Source organism: Taeniopygia guttata, chromosome 5 (genome assembly GCF_048771995.1).
Source record: "Taeniopygia guttata chromosome 5, bTaeGut7.mat, whole genome shotgun sequence".
In the NCBI taxonomy this organism is placed as follows: domain Eukaryota; kingdom Metazoa; phylum Chordata; class Aves; order Passeriformes; family Estrildidae; genus Taeniopygia; species Taeniopygia guttata.
In genome coordinates, this window is record NC_133030.1 from 32,102,890 (window position 1) to 32,122,967 (window position 20,078).

Below are 20,078 nucleotides of genomic sequence, written 5' to 3' on the forward strand. Positions count from 1 at the left end.
CAGAGCTGATTAGAAAGACAGCTTCTGCTGAGGAAGTTTCAACTACTTTCCCACCCTGGGATAATCTCTGGATCATGGTTTAAGGCTGTTTCTTATGCTTTATGCACAAACTTGCATTCTTCCCCTGATTTACATTGCCTTTACTTGGCTACAGTAGAACTACACAGAATGATGGCTAATCTTGAAAAAGGAGCTAAAAACCAGACAAGGAGAGAAACTGAATAACCCATTAAATCATGAACATGTCCTATAAAAGTTGTGTGCAAGTATGCTGTGAGTCAAAAAGGGGAAAGCCTTCTGTTCCATTGTCCATCTTGGAAATTTCCTGGGAAACCATCACATTGATGCAATGGATCTGGCACCATTCCACAGAATTAATTTCACATCTGAAAATTAACCTTCAAAATAGCTAGTACCTGCTGGTGGTATTTAGAATGAAAGTGTCCCTTCATTCTAGCATCTCAGGATTCTTCTATGCACTATTACTTCAAATAATTTGGGCATTTTGGGGAGCATGGACTCTCATTTTGTTAATCAGTTTCAGTCATATGCATTTACAATTTTCTTCAGTAAGGATTGAAACTTTCATCTTAGGGCAACAGATTGTATCTTTAAATGAAAACAGTCAAGAAGAGTGTAACACAGGGACCTACTCTGTTCCCCTATGGACCATCAGGTATTTATCTGTAAAGCCCAAGGGCCAAGGGCCAAACTTTAAGAACTCTGTTACATTATTTTTTTGTTTCATTTTGCAACATTTATTGCACAAGCATGAAAGTATAAACAGAATGATGCCTCCTTATCAGTTACCAGTCTCCTCCAGGATTTATCCAGTGGCCAGAAGCAGGTTCCCCAGCATCATCACTGACTGACTTCACAGATACCGGATTATCCTATCAGTAAGCCTTCTGGGAGAACAGTCTGGACAGGGAGCAAAAGCCTTTGCTTACATATACATTCTTTCTTTACTAACAAGGAAATAACTCAAACGAAAATAAGTATCAAGATTGCTTGCTATAAACACACCCATGCATACAGATATATATAGATACATACACAAACACGTATCATACACAGGGCCTTAAGCCTAGAACCACAGGGAACCTACTGGTGGAAACTGTTAGTAAGAGATGGTCAGAAAATCAGGTCTATCTGTCAACTTATGGCTGCAACTTCTCCAAGCTTTTAGTGCCCAGTGCTTAAAGTTCAAGAAACTGTGGTCTATTGACTGTAGTTACAATGAATTGCTGACTCAGTCTTTGGCCATAGAGTGAAATACAGGTATTACTGTTGGGTTATTAGTTTGGCCTAAGTCAAGAAACTGACTGGCTGTAGAAGAAATGTTTCACCTTTAGGTCACTGGTTTGCATCCAGTACAGGTCAGTAGCAGCTGAATGTCATAACCATCAGACAGTTGTTTACAGTCTGATGCAAAATGAATTTGCCAACTTATCAGTTTTACTGCATACTGCAAGAGCTACATCATCAAAATGACCTTCACAAGAACTCAGACATTCAGCAAAGGACTAAATGAGAGCCTGAGCTTCCATGATGAGTGATGGGATGTGGAATCTCCAGAACAAAGCTGAAATACACTGATAAGCCAGTAGAACAGCTTGTGTCACCACTGCTTGTGTTCAACAGTCCAAGGACAAGAGGAAAGAGACTACGGTTTGCAGAGAGCTCAGCTTAGTGCCTTACAGTAATACTAAAATCTATTAAAAAGTACAGTCTGCTTTTAGCAAATATTTTCTTAACTACAGGTTTAAGTAGAAGGCACAGTTGTTTCTGTCAATACCCTGAAAGCACCAAAATTCTTTTCATCTAGCCTATATTAGGTACTAGGAAAACATTAATGTTGACCATGAGGTGTGATTTAAAAGAGTCTCTTTAAACACACCTTGGTTACATCTGGTTAGTTACAGTAAGTTCATCACTGATGTTACACCCAGTTACTTTTTCAAGGAATGTCAACATTTGAGGACTGTAACGTACTGGCAGTTTAGTGTTATCCTGGGATTAATATGAGAGAAGTGGACTGTGAATTACAAGGGGATGTGTACTGCAAGAGATTTGGCAGGCCAGAGTTCTCATTAAGCCAAAATTAGGGATGTCCTAGGTTTGTATGTGTGCTGTTGATCACTACCTGGGGCTTACCAACAAATGTTTTTCCATAAAAAAATTCATTGCTCATTTCAAGAGGAAATCCTATCTGCAGAGTTCATATTTGCGGGGGGGGGGGGGGGGGGGGGGGAAGGGGGGGGAACCCCCAGAATTTCTTCAAGTTCTCCTAAATACATTCTAAAGTTAGACAGAAGGTTTCAGAAGAGAAAATATTTTTCTACTCCTGCCTTCAAGCAGCACTATTCCATCTCAAAATTTATTAAGTATTTTCTAACCTGAGTTGACAGAAAAGATAATCTTCAAACTATCAGCACATTTAACAGCATCAAAGTAAGCAGATTTATAACTAGGGAATTAGCTATTAGGAGAATTAAGATCCTCGTCTTTTGAAGGAGTCCCAGTTAATAGATCCAGTAGAGACTCATCAAAATGTGTAACCTTCTGTATAAATTGATAAATAGGTATAACAAACATAGCACAACAAAGAAGAGCATATATAGAAAATGACACTAATAAAGAAAAATACAAAACAGACTAAAATGTAGCATCATAAGCTCCAAGAATATTCCAGCTGGAAGGGACCTCAGGTCTCTCATCCTACCTCCTGTATCTGGGATAGGTATTTCAGACCAACTTACTCAGGCCTTTACCCATCCAGATTTTGGAAACCGCTGATGATACAGGCAGTACAACTGCTCCGTGCAGTCTGTAGTATTCAGAGCATAAGGGGAAAGAAAGACATAGGCAGTCCAGAAAATGCAAAAGGAAACACACAAGAACCTCAATGTGGTACTATGACTGCCAGAGAAAGGAAAAAAAAACCCAGTAATGGAAGAAAATACAGTTCTTTTAAAAATAAGAAAACAAGTACAGAAAAACATTTTTTAGTACTACAATTTATCCAGAAGCCTAATGTGAAGGGTCTGATTCTTTAATCTTTGATTTTTGCAAAATAAAACAACAATCCAAAACCAAACAGAAAATCTTTATGCCCTTTAAGCCATCTCAGCATAGACTCCATTATCTGAGATACCTCTAATCACCAGCTGCTTTCAAACAGGTAGGTTGCAGCAATCCTGCTGAGCTGTGTTTGACACATCTCTGCCAAAACTTTGAGGATAAGCAATGAATGACACTATTTTGTATGTTGAACTTTGTAGTTCCATGAGATACGAAGCTGATTGTGAGCCCTCCAGCTAAACACATCTATTATATGGCTCTTTTAAGGTTTCCCATTTCAATGAACTGGGAAATTGCAGGAAAGCATGGCAGGGCCATTTTTAGGGCTGGTGAATTTAGAGATTTAGATAAACATTTTAAATTTCGTTTTCTGGCCTATTTTTTCTGTTATCACAATTCTGATTGCAGAACCTTCAAGCACAGGACAGATTTAATGTTGTTGGAAATGGGGAAGAGCAATAATGCTTGCCATCAACTCTGCTGCCACTACGGTCAGGCCAGATGAAGACAAAAGTGGAAGAACAAAATTATCACCACTTGGTTTATTAACTGATAGTAATGAGACACACAGGACTATTACAGCTCAGACATTGAATGCACAAGGCCCTGGCTGGAAGAGTTTATACTGATCACAATCAGTCTGGGCATCACAGGATTCTATGAGACTAAGTGGTAAAATACGTTTTCCATTCAGACCCTCCTACCTTTATTTACTGACTTTATTTACTGCTATCACCAGGTCTTGATGTTTTGATTTAATGTTTGAAAGACCTGTGCATTGTCGACAAGAGTGTAAATGCCTCAATAATCGAATCAATATGGAATTGTGTCCCTGGAGATGGAGAGGAGACTGGAAAGGCAGCAGAGGCAGCCAATGAGACAAATAAGAGGCCTTCATCTGAGGTTAACTATGAGGGAGCATACGACATGCAATGTTTTGATGATCGTCACGCTCACTCCACAATAGACAGCACACTGAAGATAACATTAAAATCTATGCCTGTCCTCTTCTTAACATTCAGACAATAATACCAGGGGTAGCAAGATTATTTTAGCATTCAAAGTAAGTAATCAGGTGATGACAGGAAGCCACATCTGAGCATCTGAACTAAGAAAACTCCACAGAGCTTCAAGTGCCCATGACGCAGTCTTTTCCAATTGAGTGTAAATAGGACATGTCACCTCACCCAACGCCCCAGACCGCAATGTTTTGAAAGTAGCAAAGGTGGAAACCACACTGCAAAGAGGAAGTAACAAAAGCAGTTTTAAACAGCTTGCAGGCTTAAACCAACTCTATCATAACCAGAAACAGCTATTAAATTCTGAAGTAATAACACATATTAGCAATTAAACTGCTGGAACTGGACAGCAATTTCTCAAACATTTTCAATGGCACCATTGAGTATAGGAACTTTTCATGACTATATGCAAGGCAACCACTGGCAAGGTATTGTTTATCAGAGCGATTTGAATATGGCACACCACTACCACAGGTACCTGTGCAAAATGCAAGGCAAACACCGCATAATTTCATATGGAACTAAGAAGCAGGGCCAACCAGGAAACAGTTTTATTTTTGTTTTATTCTTCTACTGGTTTAGCAAAAGTAAAACCTTGCAAAACAACATAGTTTGAAGGGTGCAAGAATGGTGAAAGAGAAAAAAAGGAAACATCCAGACAATAACCTAGATGTTGTTTTGTGTAACATGTCTCTAGATATGATCAAGAACCTCTGCCTTGTCTCCTTTTTGGGTTCAAGATTTTTATTTTACCAGCAAAAACACATTTCCACAGAACATGCTACTTCTGATAAAACACATTTTTGTTTTCATTCATATCACACTTGTCACAAAAATTTTCAGCACAATCAAATACTTTATCATGTTGAGATCTGCTGAAAATCCACTGTTTTACAGACACAGAAATTGCAATCATTACTTATTTGTTCAAAATGCTCTTGACTCAAAATTGCATTATACCAAGATGCATGTGACCTTCTACCACCTTAGAAAGACCCACCAAATCCTGGGCTCAAGCAATAATAAAGTCAAAGTTGCCCTATATTGCATGGGCACATATTACATACTAATGAACTTGCTTTCAATTACTATTCAGCCTACAGGACACAAATACCTTGTTAGAACAAAGGAGGAAAACAAAGTATCCCTAAGGAAAACCCACAACTCATTAAAATAAGTTTTCCAAGTCCTTTGCACTGTCATTATGGCACTAAGGTGATATAACCTCCTCTCACCCATAGGATCTTCTCATCCAGGCACTTAATTTTAACAGAAGGCAGGTTCATCTCAGGATATATCTACACTGTGTGTGGCAAATGCTAGAAAGATTATATTGTGCTGACCTCTCTGCCTCTGTGACTCATCTGCCGCTGGAACCCTCTGGATCCCAACAGCTCATTTCACACTAGCTCACATGACCATCACAGCGCTGACTAAGAAGCAGATGCACCCTCAGGAAAAGCAGAACTGGGCAATTTTGGATGGTAAGCCAAGACAATGACTTGGCATGTTGATCCCGTGCTGTTCAAGGTTACCTTGTACTAACCTGGAGGAAAATAATGTCACCAGTCTTTGCTCATTTGCATGATTCCGGTGCACAGCTGAAAGAACAAACTAAAGGGTTCCATGAGGTTTTTGGCATTTTTAGCTGAACCCACTGCAAACTTTTCCTCTTGAGATTCAGATTCTGTCACTGACAGGCACTCTATTAGCTTGAAGGCACTAAAGTTTGTCCTAAACTTCATTCCTACCAAACATTAACGAGAAAAGATTTACAGACTTCTAAAGCTCAAAAACCCCCTGCAGGCCAATCTTCCCAGTCACTCGTCCTTCAGCGAGTACCAGTTTTCAGCGGGTGGCATAACTCTCAAAGATTCTCAAACATGACAGGCCTTATTTCAAGAGAAAAAAAAAATCAACATTATCAGTTTGAAGTTAAAACAGAGGGAACAGCAAAGGAAAAGTGAGTTGGGTGGTATTTATGAAAGATCATTCAGCAGCAGATGCTGATGATGCCTGAACCCAGGAATCTGGTATTTGAGGCAATTGTTTACTGCCACTGAGATGCGACTGTAGGCCAAACAGAGATAAAATGTCATATTTCATAGCATAAACAACAGTAAACGAAAGACATGGCAGCTCAGACTTCAGCACAAATGAGCTTGTCAAATCCCATCGGCTAGGATTTGAACTGTTACCCTGCTGAAATGCCTACTGTCGTTTCTTGTGATCAAGTATTACCTGAGCTCAGTAACCACAAGTCACGCTGTTTAATAACAGCTTGTTATTAAACCCTCCTACTGATCTTTGGAAGTGGTCTGTATTGCCTGACTCACACAAAAACACACAAGAGAAAACATTTCATATTTTTGTTTAAGAAGCAAGTCCCCATTAGTGAATAATTTGGCACAGCAGTGTCAGACAACCAAAAGAGTAGGTGTTGATCCCTCTCTAACTGCCCTGTGAATGCATCATTGTTCTGTTCCAAACGTGCCTGCTCTGGTTCCCTGGGAGAACGTCCCTGCTCTGGCTGTGGCTTGACGACCAGCAATTGGCTTAGATTCTTCTGCCTTCAGGATGGCTTTGAGCGCTACTGGACAGCATGGAGCTAGCCAGCACCAAAATCTCTGGTTTAATTTCTTATAAAAGTTCTCTAGTTGATGCACTTTGAACAATGAACATAATGAACAAACATGCAGTAAGCAAAGATCATTGAGGACTTGTTTCAAAATCTCAGTGAAAAGCCCACTGCAGATGCAGGCTGGAAGAAATTTCAGGTACAAAACTAATCTTATTGGAGGAGATGGTTGAAAATGGGGGTTTTCATGCTTTTAGTTTACTTGAAAAAATACAGGACCTCCTATACAGTATACATTCCCAGAACGTCTTCGAGCCAAAAGCTTCAAACACTTGAAATAGAATTCTGGATTCAGATTACTTATAATAAATTTTAATTATGCACCATGCTGCATAATTTACAGTTCTTCCTCAGACCCAAATTACAAAATCCAGCCTTCTGTTTCGCTAAGCAAAACCAATAAACAATGAAATTTGACAAGTCAAAAATCTACTATTAAAAAAAAAAGAAATTTGAAAGATAAGCAAGGGAAGAGAAAACCTGGATGGAATCAGATATTTTAACAACTCTAGAGTTTATTTATTTTGCGTGCAAGACATCAAAAACTTTTCCCCATTCCTTCAAAGCTACAGAAGCATAGCTGTTGAAGCCTGAAATTGTAGTTCCATACCCTTTGCTTTCAAATTAAACAAATGATCTCAGTTTTTGGAGCAGTTTTTGACTCCAGGGGAACTATGCCATTAAGAGAGTGCCAGAAACACATCTAATTGACGCGTGTCCCAAGAACAGCTCAAAAAAGGGTAGACATCCACATATAGATTTCAAGGAAATTACTGAAAAGCCACAGAACTTCAACGTATGTGTCGTATGTGAAATACAGCATATGAAAGACTCTATCAAAAGGGTAAATTCAGTTCGGGAGATATTAATCTGATTACCTAAGAGGTACTATGAATTGGATATGACCTTTGTGCACCAAATCCAACCTGGACAGATGGAGGAGACTTTATGCTCTATTTTCTGATGTGTAATTAGTGTTTAAGGAACAATCAAGTTAGAGAGACAAAGTTTCAAACTATTTTTTCTTTTTTACAGTACATGTACAGTGACCAGTAACAACAGATTTTCTGATCATTTACTTGAGAGGCTTACACAGTCCACAACTTGACTTCACTGTTCTCATTTTCAGTGTCATGCTTTCTCTGCACCCGCCTGACAGAAAATCCATCCAGCAACATCCTGAAACAAAGCACTTCACATAGAGCTCGGAAACTAGACTTGTGCAGACTGAATTCTCGGCTAATTTTATGCAATGCAGGTTTTAGTCCAAATGATAGGCAATTTTAATACTTTTCTGCACCATAACCTCCTCTTTCCTTCTTGCCATCATTGGCAACTTTCAGGATCTGTTGACAAAACCATAAGTAAAAATAAATCACCTGTTGCAGGCTCTTCCCCATGTTGGATTTATAGAACAATGCCACTGTCAAACTTTCATGCCAGTAAATTAACAAGACACTAGCCTTGGACATCACTTAGCTATTAAATCATTACTATTTTCCATTATGGTAATGAATGCTTTCAAAAGAACAAATTTGAAATCTATTTTTGATTTTGTTTATAAACTCCACTTAAAATTGCATCAGAAGAAGGCTTAAAAATCAGATGTCTAATTAGGACATCTGTTGCATGTCATTTTATGCTAAAAAGGCTGTTTGCATGGCTTATCAAGCCCTTAGCCTTGCAGGATACACCAGCCATCACACAAGGCTATCTTCTGTTTATTTCTCCATCAGCATCCTATATCCGTAAGACTGTGCTCATATGCACAGGTGTGTGAAGAACAGAATTAGTTTTACAAAATAGAGGGGAAGGCTTACCCCATCTCCATGAACACCACCCTATTAAATTACTTTTAACAAAACGCTTAATTATTTCAGCAGAGAGAGACAGAGATCAATCCTTTTGTTAATGCAAGGAGTACTCAGGGAGAATGGTTTTGGAAAGGGTGGCTTGTGGCAGAAGTGGCAGCTGGTACCCATCCAGCAGCCGTGGCCGAGTCGGCCGCGCCACGAGGGCGCCGGGGCTCGCTGCCAGCCAACTGACAGGGAAGCAAGATGGAGAGGGGAGTTCATGAAGAAAGACTGCAGCAGCGTGGGAGGACTATGACCTTTTGATCCCCGAGATGTTCCTGATGTACCAAAGTGACATGTCAGCTCTAATAAGCTGCACACTCAGACTGCAGGCAGGGGCCTACAAATTACTGTGAGATCTGAAGGCATTTGTTGTGATGATCCTGGCCTGGATGGGGCATATCAGTGCTCCCCCAGCAGGACTATCTGACAGTCTACCCCAACAATTCCCAACCCAGGGGTTGTAACCTCCAGCAGGGTCACAGCCGCACAGAGTGGGGTCACAAGCCTGACAGAGATGTGATTGTTTGTGTTAGTCTTTAGGGTTGCAAGCTTGGCTGGGGTGAGCTCACCACCAAAAACAGAGGCACAAACCTGAACCATTTGGGAACAGCTGGCCTAACAGAAATTGTACTCAAAATCAACTTCCAGATATTAGTAAAACATGCCCAAACTACTGCCTTGCATATCCATGTGCCAGCCTGAAACAAGGACTCCCCTGCCAGATATCAGACTGGCTCAAATTTCTCCTAAAGAATCATGGCTGCACATTCAGTGGTAACATGTGGTTTGCTTTCCTTTTGACAAATTTTCCATTGTTAACAGTGCAGCTATTCATATTTGAGCCATTGTTTTTTCTACTCTTCCTGGTGCTAGTTAGGCATCAGCTCATGCAGGAATATTCTGTAGGTTGCCTGAGGGACTGGAGCAACAGCAGGACATTTTAGAAGAGCAGAAATTAGTAAAAATACATCCTTCCTTTAGTTAAGCTCTGGGCATTTTCTCTACCATTTTTTGACCCATCTTCCTGTACTGCACTGCGACCACTTGGGTTGCTCTCCTCTGAATGCTTCTTTTTTTTATTTTTTAGTGTAAATGATACTATGAAAAGACTAGTAGAGTCCAGACTAGATTAATCTTGTTCAGGTGAAGCATGCAAAATCTGCTCATGCTCTCTATTTTAATTAAATTAAGAAATGATGCACCAACTGTATACTGTCTTTTATTGTTGTGTTATGTTTGGGTTTCAATGTAATGTTTTAGGAGCAGACTGTCGCTGGGAAGAAGTTCATTCACATGACAGAGCACCCAGCTTCAACCTCCAAAAAAGGCTAACAGGTTATAAACTTCCATCATTTAAGACAATAAATTATTATTGCAATAATAAAGCAGGAAATAGACACAAATTAAGCAGAAACACCAATGTGCTCTTTTTACGATTAAGGGGAATCATCAATCTTAGAAACTGCTTGAGATTAACAAGGAGTCACTTTTTTCAGACATCCTGCAGTAAACCCAGAGGAAACCCAGCTGGAACTGCAACTAGAATATAGGCATGAGGCTCTAAAACTATCCTCAGTCCCCTCACCCTCGCCTTCCCTTTTGGTACAGCATTTGCACCTCAGGTCACTCTTAACTGCTTCAAGTTCTGCAGGTGAGCCATATGTTTCATGTAATGCCACAAGCCAAATGTAATTCCCACAGTGATGTTTTCCCACGTATCAAAATCTTTCAGGTTCCTTCCAGCTCCCTCAGCAGAAAGATACAAACATGGTACAAAAAAACTCAGTTTTAAAAACTCAGCTACAAATTGCTGAATATTTTGTCCCCAGCCTCTGTACAGATTTAAGGATAACTCACAGTGAGTTAAGACAGAATTTAATTGGTCATTGTGCAAAGGGGCAAGTGGTGTTTAGCTCTTTCTTACCCCTGAATGCATTTTTTTACAATGTAATTTGAAAGATAAGGTCAACCAGCACTGAGGTGCAATGTGTAGGGCCACAGAAGGAATTCAAACCAAGCCAGGCCTCATGTTTCTGATTCAAACCACTGATTTGCAGAACCACAGTAAATAGTTCTGTATTCACCCACACTGAAATATGAGTTAACCTTACTTTTAAACATTTTTAGGGCATAAGGAAATGACCAACTGCAAATTCTTACAGTACTTTACATCTACACACCATCAACTGAAACTCAGTGACTGACCCATGCATGCTTTCAAGCTTAATGCAGTTACAGGAACACAGGAGTAAGCTGATGTGTACAGCAGATTCATGGAAACCCATCCTACTTTGCACTGGAAGGTGCAGCACGTACTCAGTTGCACTTTTTCTCAGTGGAGGTAAGATACATAACAGCTGGGAGGTAGCAACTTCTAAACACTCAATTATGACTGTAATCACTTCTGTTATTGTGCTTCTCATTATATCGATGAATGATCCCCAGCAAATGTACCTGAAGGGTTTTTGGATTACAAATTGTTGATTAATGATTCTAAGTCACATCACGTCTTCAGAAAGAAACCACAACAAAGCAGTAAAACTTTGTACACCCTCATCATGGCAATTCAGGTATGAGGAATGGAGATTCTCTTAAATTGATATATAGAGGACTTTGAATGCTTCTGCTGACAGTTTTCAAACTTTCTGTAGTCTAGATCAAGTGATTATACATACGTCATTCAAGTTGGAACTTCCACAGACACAGTCAGTGACACTGTTTTACTGAGAGATTTATCTTTTGATGAAAAAGCCGTTAAAATTTGGCTGGATGTTATTATGTCACTACTTCCCACTTGGTGAAATATAGCATCAAAATTAGTACAGGCAAACATGGCAACTGTTATCGTGAAATCTAACTGCTCCACACCACCACAACCCTACCTCCTGCAGAAAAAAATCAGGGTATCATTTCCCCTAATGGTTAATATCATTCGTTCCAGGCCCTGTAAGGATGGTGCTCTTCCTTGTGCTGTTCTCTTCAACCAGAAGGGCTTTTTTCCTTCCACTGAAGCACAAGAGGGCAGATTCCACTAAGAGCACAGTTACAAGAAATGTGAATATAGAGCAAACACAAGAATTAAATCCTATTTTGAGAAGATTTGTTTTTCCCTACAACATATATTAATGAGCTTTATCAAGGTCACTCTTCTTTTTGGTGCCCTCTGTTTACCTATCCTGAAGTGGATGTACTGTGTTGTCTTCAGCAGGTTAAGGAACATGAGCTCCTTCTCACCTTTGAGAGTATGTACAGCTAACCATGTTTTTTTATGAAAACTGATGAAATAACTCAAAGACAGAGTGAAGGAATAAAAAGCTTCCCACAGAATTGTTAGCCAGTGAAAAGGATTACAGGGTCTCTGCTGGAGCAGATTTTAAAAATGTAGCTGAGAGATGAAGTGCAGCAGCAGAATAAAGAATTAAAAAGAAACAACTCCAGCTGTTTCATTGCTGAGCTTACATGCACTAGAACCAATGATTTAAGCAAATCTATCAACTCTGATGTCAGAGATGCCCAAGGCTCAGACCTGGAGGCAAAATTCTGAGAGCTCACTGAGTTCTTGTGTGCCATCATGGAAGGGTTCCTGATGTTGGCTCTAAACGCCAATCAAATCTTCAGGTGGGAATAGTAATTCATATCAAAGCAAATACAGAGGCAAATCTCACTATGTTTCCCTGTATCATCAAGACTCTAGTGAAATCATGCAGCAAAAACTATACTGTAGCACCTCCCTATCTCCATAAGCCATAAACCAATAAGAGAACTGTATTAGAGAATCACAGAAAGGGTAAGGCTGGAGAGCACCACAGTGGGTCATCTGGTCCAACCTCCCTGCTCAAACAGGGTCATACTAGAGCACATTGCACAGGATTGCATCCAGATGCTTCTTAAATATTTCCAGTGAGGGAGACTCCATAATATCTCTGGGCAGTTTTTTCCAGTGCATGCTCACTCGCACAGTAAAGAAGTTCTTCCTCATGTTCACATGGAACTTTCTGTGAATCAGTTTTTGCCCGTTGTCTCTTGTCCTGTTGCTTGACATCACCAAGAAGAGCCTGACTGCATCCTTTTGGTACTCTCCCTTCAGGTATTTATATGCATTGATGTGGGCCCCTCTTTACAGGAATGTGCTTTAATTTTTCAGGGTCACACCCACATACTAGTCTCAGTTGGGAAATTTACTCTTCAGTATGCATAGACATGGCCTAATTTACAGAGCATTCACCTAAAATATTAAAGCCCTAAAACATGTCAAACTGTTATATTTTCCAATGCATTTAAATTCCTATCATTCTGGAGAATTTCACAAGGACATGAAGTATTCTGCATAAGCTTTAAAACTACATGAAGGAAGTGTTTTAGAAACTTATTTAACAGCAACTTGATTCATAAACTCACAGTTCCTGCAAAACAGGAATGTTTATGCTTTACAGGATATACTTTTTTATTTTAATTAAGTCACCTGTGGGTTCAACTCTAAGCATTAAGTATATAGATAAATCAATAAATAAACAAATATGAACCAACCAAAAGCCTCGATCGCTGGGGGCTCCTCAGTTCATTTAATAATTCCTTCAGTGTTTTTACTCCATTTGGCATCAGGACTGAAAAAAGGAGATTCGAAGGGAGAGAAGTCATAAACAACAGAACTGATCTTACTGAGATAAAGAGAAGATCAATTCGTTATTTTCCCATAGAAATATTGAAATATTAAGGAAAATAATAATACTTGAAATATCCAGTTCTGGGCCCCTCAGTTTAGGAAGGATGTTGAGACACTTGACTGCATCCATAGGAGGCAATGAGCCCAGTGAGGGGCTTGGAACACAAGCCCTGTGAGGAACAACTGAGGGAGCTGGGGGTGTTTAGCCTGGAGAAATGGAGACTCAGAGGTGACCTTATCGCTCTCTACAATTGCCTGAAAACTGGCTGTAGTCAGGTGGAGGTTGGTCTCTTTCTCCAGGCAGCACTGACAGAACCAGAGGTCACCGTCTCAAGCTGCATCAGGGGAAATGTAGGTTGGATATCAAGAAGAAGTTTTTCACAGAAAGAGTGATAAAGTACTGGATTGGTCTGCCCAGGGAGATAGTGGAGTCACCATTCCTGCAAGTGTCTGAAAAAAGACTGGATGTGGCATTCAGTGCCACGGTTTGTTAAGGTGTTAGGGCTGGGTTGGACTCAATCTTGAAGGTCTCTTCCAACCTAGTGATAATGTGATTAAGGAAAAAAAAAAAAGCGGAATAAAAATAAAGCCCCAAATTTAAAAAAACGTAAACTGAGGCTGGAAGAATAAAACAATTTAACCACAATTTGTCAAGAGATCAAGGGCAAAGCAAGGAAGAGAAGCTGAAGATTCCAGCTTCAAACTTTTCATTTCTAAATGAGAGTAGGAAAATCCTGTGGGTGGGAGATATGGTAGCTTAGTATTCTCCAGTCTTCACAACACAAAAGCCTACTTCTGCTCAACAGCTTAAAAGAACTCAAGATCAGAGCAACAAAGATGAAAAGGTCAGACTAAACTCATTGCTCACACTGTGCACTAAAAATATACAATGCTTGACAAACCACTTGATGAACAGAAATGGCAGAAGACTGAACACTGGCCTCCCCAGAGTGCAAGTTTAGAGACAATTTTAAACACAAAATAATTCTGACTTTTTCAAACAAATATTTGAAAGTACTGGCTGAGACTGAAGAAGCCCAAGACAGCAACAGCATTCCATTTTTCTTTTTTTTTTTGCTTGATACTTTGTGCAGGGTGGGAGGAGAATACTGTTCTTGGTCATACCAACACGCCCCTGAATTTTTCCATGAAAGATGGAGTTTGGCTTTGATGTCTGTTAGAGGAAGTTAGAGCTTGCAGCTGGTAAATACAGTAATAGCATAGGCACTGGTGGACTAGAAGGTACCTCAAATAGTTTATCTTGTCCTATCTCTTTGCAGCACACAAATGAAACACAAATTTCCCTTCCACCTAACGCCAAAATACACAGCCTTAGAATTAGTTTCTAAACACTTTTTATATTGGGTAAAATTTAGTCATGTGAACTTCACAAAAAAAGCACAAATAGTACAGTCATAGACACAGGTAATGTGTTTAGGAAAACCCACTAACAGTCATACAAAATATTTCAACTATTCATGAAGCCTAATGCAGCTGGAACTTTTTTTTTTAAAGTAAGATATTTTAATTGGGTAAGAGCTAGTTTTTGTACTTAAATGATAAAGCATTAGTTCTTAGGGTACTCCTGGGCTTGTCTGACCACCCTAGCAATGTAAAATAACTTTAGGCTTCTCCAAGTTGTCTTTGACTAGAAGAACTAAACAGAGGCTATTCACAAAGCCAGAATGGAAGGGAAAGAGCAATGTCCACCATCATCTGCCAGACTATCCCCTCTGAAGACACGGTTTGAGAGATGGCTATGTAAAAATGGTGAAGTTACAAGTAAAAACTGAGCTTGGTTCCTACAGAAGAAGTGACAGCATCAGATGTCTGAGGACTTTGGAGCTAGAGAAAAATATTTTAAGTCCTAAGTCCTTAAGTTGATAATCTGACAAGTATGTAAAGGCCAAATGAATGCAAGGAGTCATACTGTAAGTAAAGAAAGTTCAGTATTTTATTTATTACTTTATTTGTGGCAAACTATGCAATTTTTTTGTCTGTCTGGAAGCAGAAGTATGCACAGATCTGGGAATTTAGCTGGACCATTAATAACCATTTCCTACAAGAAATACCAACAAACAGTTCATGAATTCTTACATTGCTACATAAGTGATGCGATTTTACAGCCAGCATTGCTTTTATAAATCCATTAATGTTCTCATAAAAATCTAACGTATTTTTAGGACACAAGTTTTCATGCACTAGATTACAACTTTACAGAAGACAAACTCTGAGCCTGAAACAGCTTGACAATGTTCTTTCAGCTTGTTCATCAGATTAACTTTCTGTCACACATCAGATGAACAGCTTCCTTGGTTTCTTGCCTAATCTAACACATAACCCAAGCAATTCTCGAGCACAATCAGAAGCAAAAACAAAGGACATTATAACATTCCACTTCTTTCTAATAGCACATTTAGTTTTAAATTTTCATTTCTGCCTCTATCTAAGAAAGATTACCCTTTTAGCAAACCATTTATAGTGAAGGGACCCTGATTTCAGATAGGATTAAAACAACATATTAGACATATACAAACCAAGCAGTCTGAGTTGCTAACAGAACTAATAATGTGTTATGGGTCCTTTCACATCTAGGTCACTGGTTCAAATTCAGCTTTAGTAGGTGATGAGTGACATGGAACAATGAGGTAAGAACCCAGTCACAAATCTGGCCTCTTATCCCTGACTCTGCAACATATACTCTGTGCACTTGGGCTACTCACCTAACTACTCTTTCCTGTAAATGAGTAGTGAGTATTATTACTATCATACCAACTCTAGAAGACTAATTAATTTAGCATTCTGAAAGTAATTATCAGAAGTTTATTGATGCTTTCAGGCTGTTCAAGCACTAACATCCAAATACATTAAGGGGGAGCTTTCTCAGGACAGGTCAACACCATGATGTTAAAAGAGCCCACCAAAACACACTGGCTACACCGGTGTCTTTTGCTAGGAAGATAAACATGGAAATCAGATGTTGAATGACTGCAAAATTTACTCACAGATAGACAGCAGAGGTTAAAAATTATGAAAAACTAAATCCAGAAGCAGCCACTTTAAAAACAAGACAGACCTAGGGAGAAAAGCCTGTAGCGTGGAGATCCACTGTGTTCTTCCATTAGACAACATGGTAAGTAAATGCCATATCAATGTTAGTCAAGAAAGGAGGGAAGGGAGAAAAGGGAAGGAGTTTATCAGCCCTACATCCCTTGATAAAACTTGAAGGAGCCTTCACTGCTGATGCCTGTACTGTTCTTGATCTGTGGCAAAACAAATGTTTCCATTTTCAACAAGTGTGATGCTGAGTCATTTTGCTATTTCAGATCCTTAATTAAAAACAAGGAATGAGAGCAATAAAGGAATAAAACACAGAGCACCAATATCTTTTAACTCATTCTTAAGCTAAAAGGGGAAAAGCAGTGGTGGTAGTTTAGGCACAACATGACAGATTCATTAAAAACCTGTAACTGCTAGAAAAATCATTAATGCTGTCTCTTGCATAGCCCTGATTCTAGAATATTCTGGAACTACAGCTCATATACAGCACTGAGAATTTTTCATATGTGCTGGGAAATTCAGAAACATTTCAACTATTCCATGTGTTTTTCCTAAGTATCTTCAAATATTTTAGCCACAGGACAAACATATGTTTTACTGAAAACTATTTTGTCATTACTCCCACATCAGAGTCAGCTGTGCCTTTCTTTCCAGAGAAAGCTCATCCAAAGCAATTCTAACAGACAAGGAGAAGCACAAGCACTGTGATCAAGACAATTTAATAAGACAAGGCACAACAACTTTGTGACAAGAAGCAAATTATAATGGTAAAAAGTTATGCCTTTATCTTCCAAATCTAGTTACCATATTTCAAATCTTTCTGTCAGAGGTAGGGAGCAGTATTTGAGCCATGTACTTCAGAGATACTTTGGCAATAGGTGGAACCAATAAAAGCCACAAGCACAATTCCAAAATTATTTAATGGGCCATAGTTTGCCAGACTCCTGTTGACAAAATTATGAAGTAAACACATCAATCAGTGTTAAGTCATTGCACTGAAGTTATTTCCTGACATTCTGTTTAAATCTACCTTCAACCTCTTTCCCTTGTCCACTGAAATGAGAAATAATGTCAGTTTTAACCACTGCTTAGTTTTATTTTTGCCATTGAGCTGTACTTGTGTAAAGTCAGACAAGCTTGAGACAACCATGTGTGATCAACCAGAACACAGAGAAGCTAATCAGAAAACACCAGAAAGTGCAGCAAGGAGATAAAAAGGGGAAATACCCATCTTACATGAAGTGGAAAGTCTACATGCAATTATCATGCCTTTGCAAGAAAGATGAGCATTGCTTTGCATCACATGTGGGTCTATGCATGAACTGAACACTAAATAATTTTTCTCTATCTGTCCCTCACAAGGGTACTCTGACTATTCTTTGCAAGTAGGGAAAACTGAAATTATATATTACTTTGTAACTTTGTAAACTTTGATTCAGAATTATCTTTTCTTCTTAGCACACCAAGTCCTCAGTGTTACTCAAAAAAGTGCTTTTCTCTAATCCTGCACAGAAAACAGAAGCACGAAGATGTGAAGCAATATATGGCATCACAAAAAATCCCCATATTACATACAGAGAGATGCAGTTTGAGGCATTGTACTTGAAAACCAAACAAGTGCAACTCAAGGAACAGGACTGAGGATCTGCTTTCCTTCCTTTGTGAGCAGTCGTTTCTCCTTGGAATCTACAATAACCATTAGATAAGATGAAAATTGCAGACTAGCCTGTGTATTTCCTCTTGTAACAGCTTTAGAAGACTGACAAAATAATGCTTTAAATGCATGTGAGTGATAGTACAATGCTGAGAAACTGACATGGCTCAAAAATACATTCTCAGCCTTTAGGAAGTGTCTGATCCTTTTAGCAACTCCACATACTTTCTTTTTAATTATAAATGTATTTTCAGAGAAATTGGAAAATAATTTTGTTTCAAGACTGTGTTAGGTTAGACGTGATAAACTGACTCTCTCTCAGCCCCCTGTATTTCAACAGAAGACTTCAAGTTACAGTGTGGATTTGTGTCTGTGTAGAGTTTCAGTTCTGATAGAAGGGATTTCTTACCTTCAGACAGGGACAAATCATCAGCTGGAGACACCAGGTCTGCCCAGACCCCAGGGCCACTGCTCAGTGATGTGGTAATCTGATTCGTCAAGATAACCTGCAAACAGACAAGGAGAGGGGGATGGGAAATGAATTTTTGTAGCTACTGGAAGGCAGAGAGAAGCCCAGGGCTGGAATCGTCCAGGCACAGCATTGAGATAAGCCTCTATTCTGATTTTCAGCAGAGTCAATCCTCAGAACATTCTGAACTACCTGCAGAAACTGAATGAGCCAATTGCAAGAAGTGGAGGAAAAGGGATATTGTTAAAAAGATGAAATATTGAACAACAGTATGTTGATACATACAGGTGCCTTAAATGAAACTGCTGCTCTGAAGAGTTTCATCTTTTGCACATATTCCATGAACATTTTGATGCTCCTTACAAAATCCACCTATTTTCCACAAATAGGAAATGTATTTTCCAAGTAATTTCCACACATCTGACACTTTTTTTTGGCTGAAATAGTGCCATGGAGGAAAGTGGGGTAGGGGTACACCCCCATTGATCTGAAGCACAAAAGTACTAAATGTTACAGGGCTATCTTTACAAAAGGGGATTTTTTAGTGTTTTACAGGATCACAAGATTCTGATAGACAAAACTATAGTACCCACAGTGCTCTCCTCTGACAGCATGAGCAATAGTCATGCCTACAAGACATGAACAATTTCTTGCACCTTTGACCATATACTGGTCTTTAGTAACAGAGAATACTAAGGAAACAGTGCAAATACACAGAGAAGAACATAGCTATAGCCACAGTTATCTTGCAATGCTTTGGATCTCTAAGCAGCTACACTTTTTGCAATAACAGTTGGTTCTCCACTTCGCTGACTGACATAAACCTCAATTTTTTTTTTTAAAGAACCAAAATGATTCTTCTACTGAGAGCAGACAAACTCCAAACAAACTCTTTCAAATTAATGGCCTGTCTTCAGCTGTATTTGACACAGGAGAAAGGGAGAAAGGAATTCTATACTTTGTTGAATGCAGTTTCGCTGGAATTTACTGGAATAAATTACCAGCAGATTACCATTGCTAAAAGGAAGAGGAATTTCTCTGCCTTCCCTCCACTGCTTGTTCCTCCCTCTGATCATGGCTTCTTCCTGCTTTCTAGCACTTTCAGCAGTAAGATATGGCACACTCTCCCCTTTCTTTTCCCATTGTGAGACCCCACACAAGCTGTGTCGGACCAATGAATTGTAACTGTGGTGGTGCTGCAGGGTATTGTGTCTTCTTCAGGCAGCATGACACGAGGTGACAGCAGTATGATGGAGTATGTGACCTTTACAAGACTCCACCTCACTGCTCATGCTTGCCCACCCAGCTCTGTACTTGCAAACAGGCATGATGGTGCCTGAGAGCTTTATGGACTGCATCAACAGCATTAAATTGAGAAGTGTGCAAGTCAAATTTTCACTTACTCAACAGGAGTTCAAGACCTTCAGAACTCCATAGGGATGCCCCTCATATTCATCTGCTATTGACTACAAGCTCTGAACAAGCTTGAGCTAGCTGTGATCAATCTGCACAGCTTAACCACAGGATGCACCTTTTGGGACTGGGCATTTATGATCACTGCAGTGAACATGGACATGGTAGATAACAGCCTTGCTTGGTCACACACCTCAGCTAAGGTACAACCTGCAATACTGC

At 39.4% G+C, this 20,078-nt stretch overlaps 1 protein-coding gene across 8 annotated transcripts in view; it reads right to left on the reverse strand.

The window, feature by feature from the left end:
* The window catches only part of RAD51B (RAD51 paralog B), a 424,230-nt gene that overhangs the window by 220,454 nt on the left and 183,698 nt on the right, over positions 1–20,078 (reverse strand). For all 8 annotated transcript variants that reach the window (XR_012056345.1, XR_012056346.1, XR_012056347.1 and 5 more), the window contains exon 8: positions 18,384–18,480. Coding sequence is in view for 4 of the 8 variants with exons in the window: in XM_072930101.1 (XP_072786202.1) it covers positions 18,384–18,480 (97 nt within the window). In the remaining 4 variants the exon portion in view is untranslated. The remainder of the gene's footprint in view (positions 1–18,383; positions 18,481–20,078) is intronic.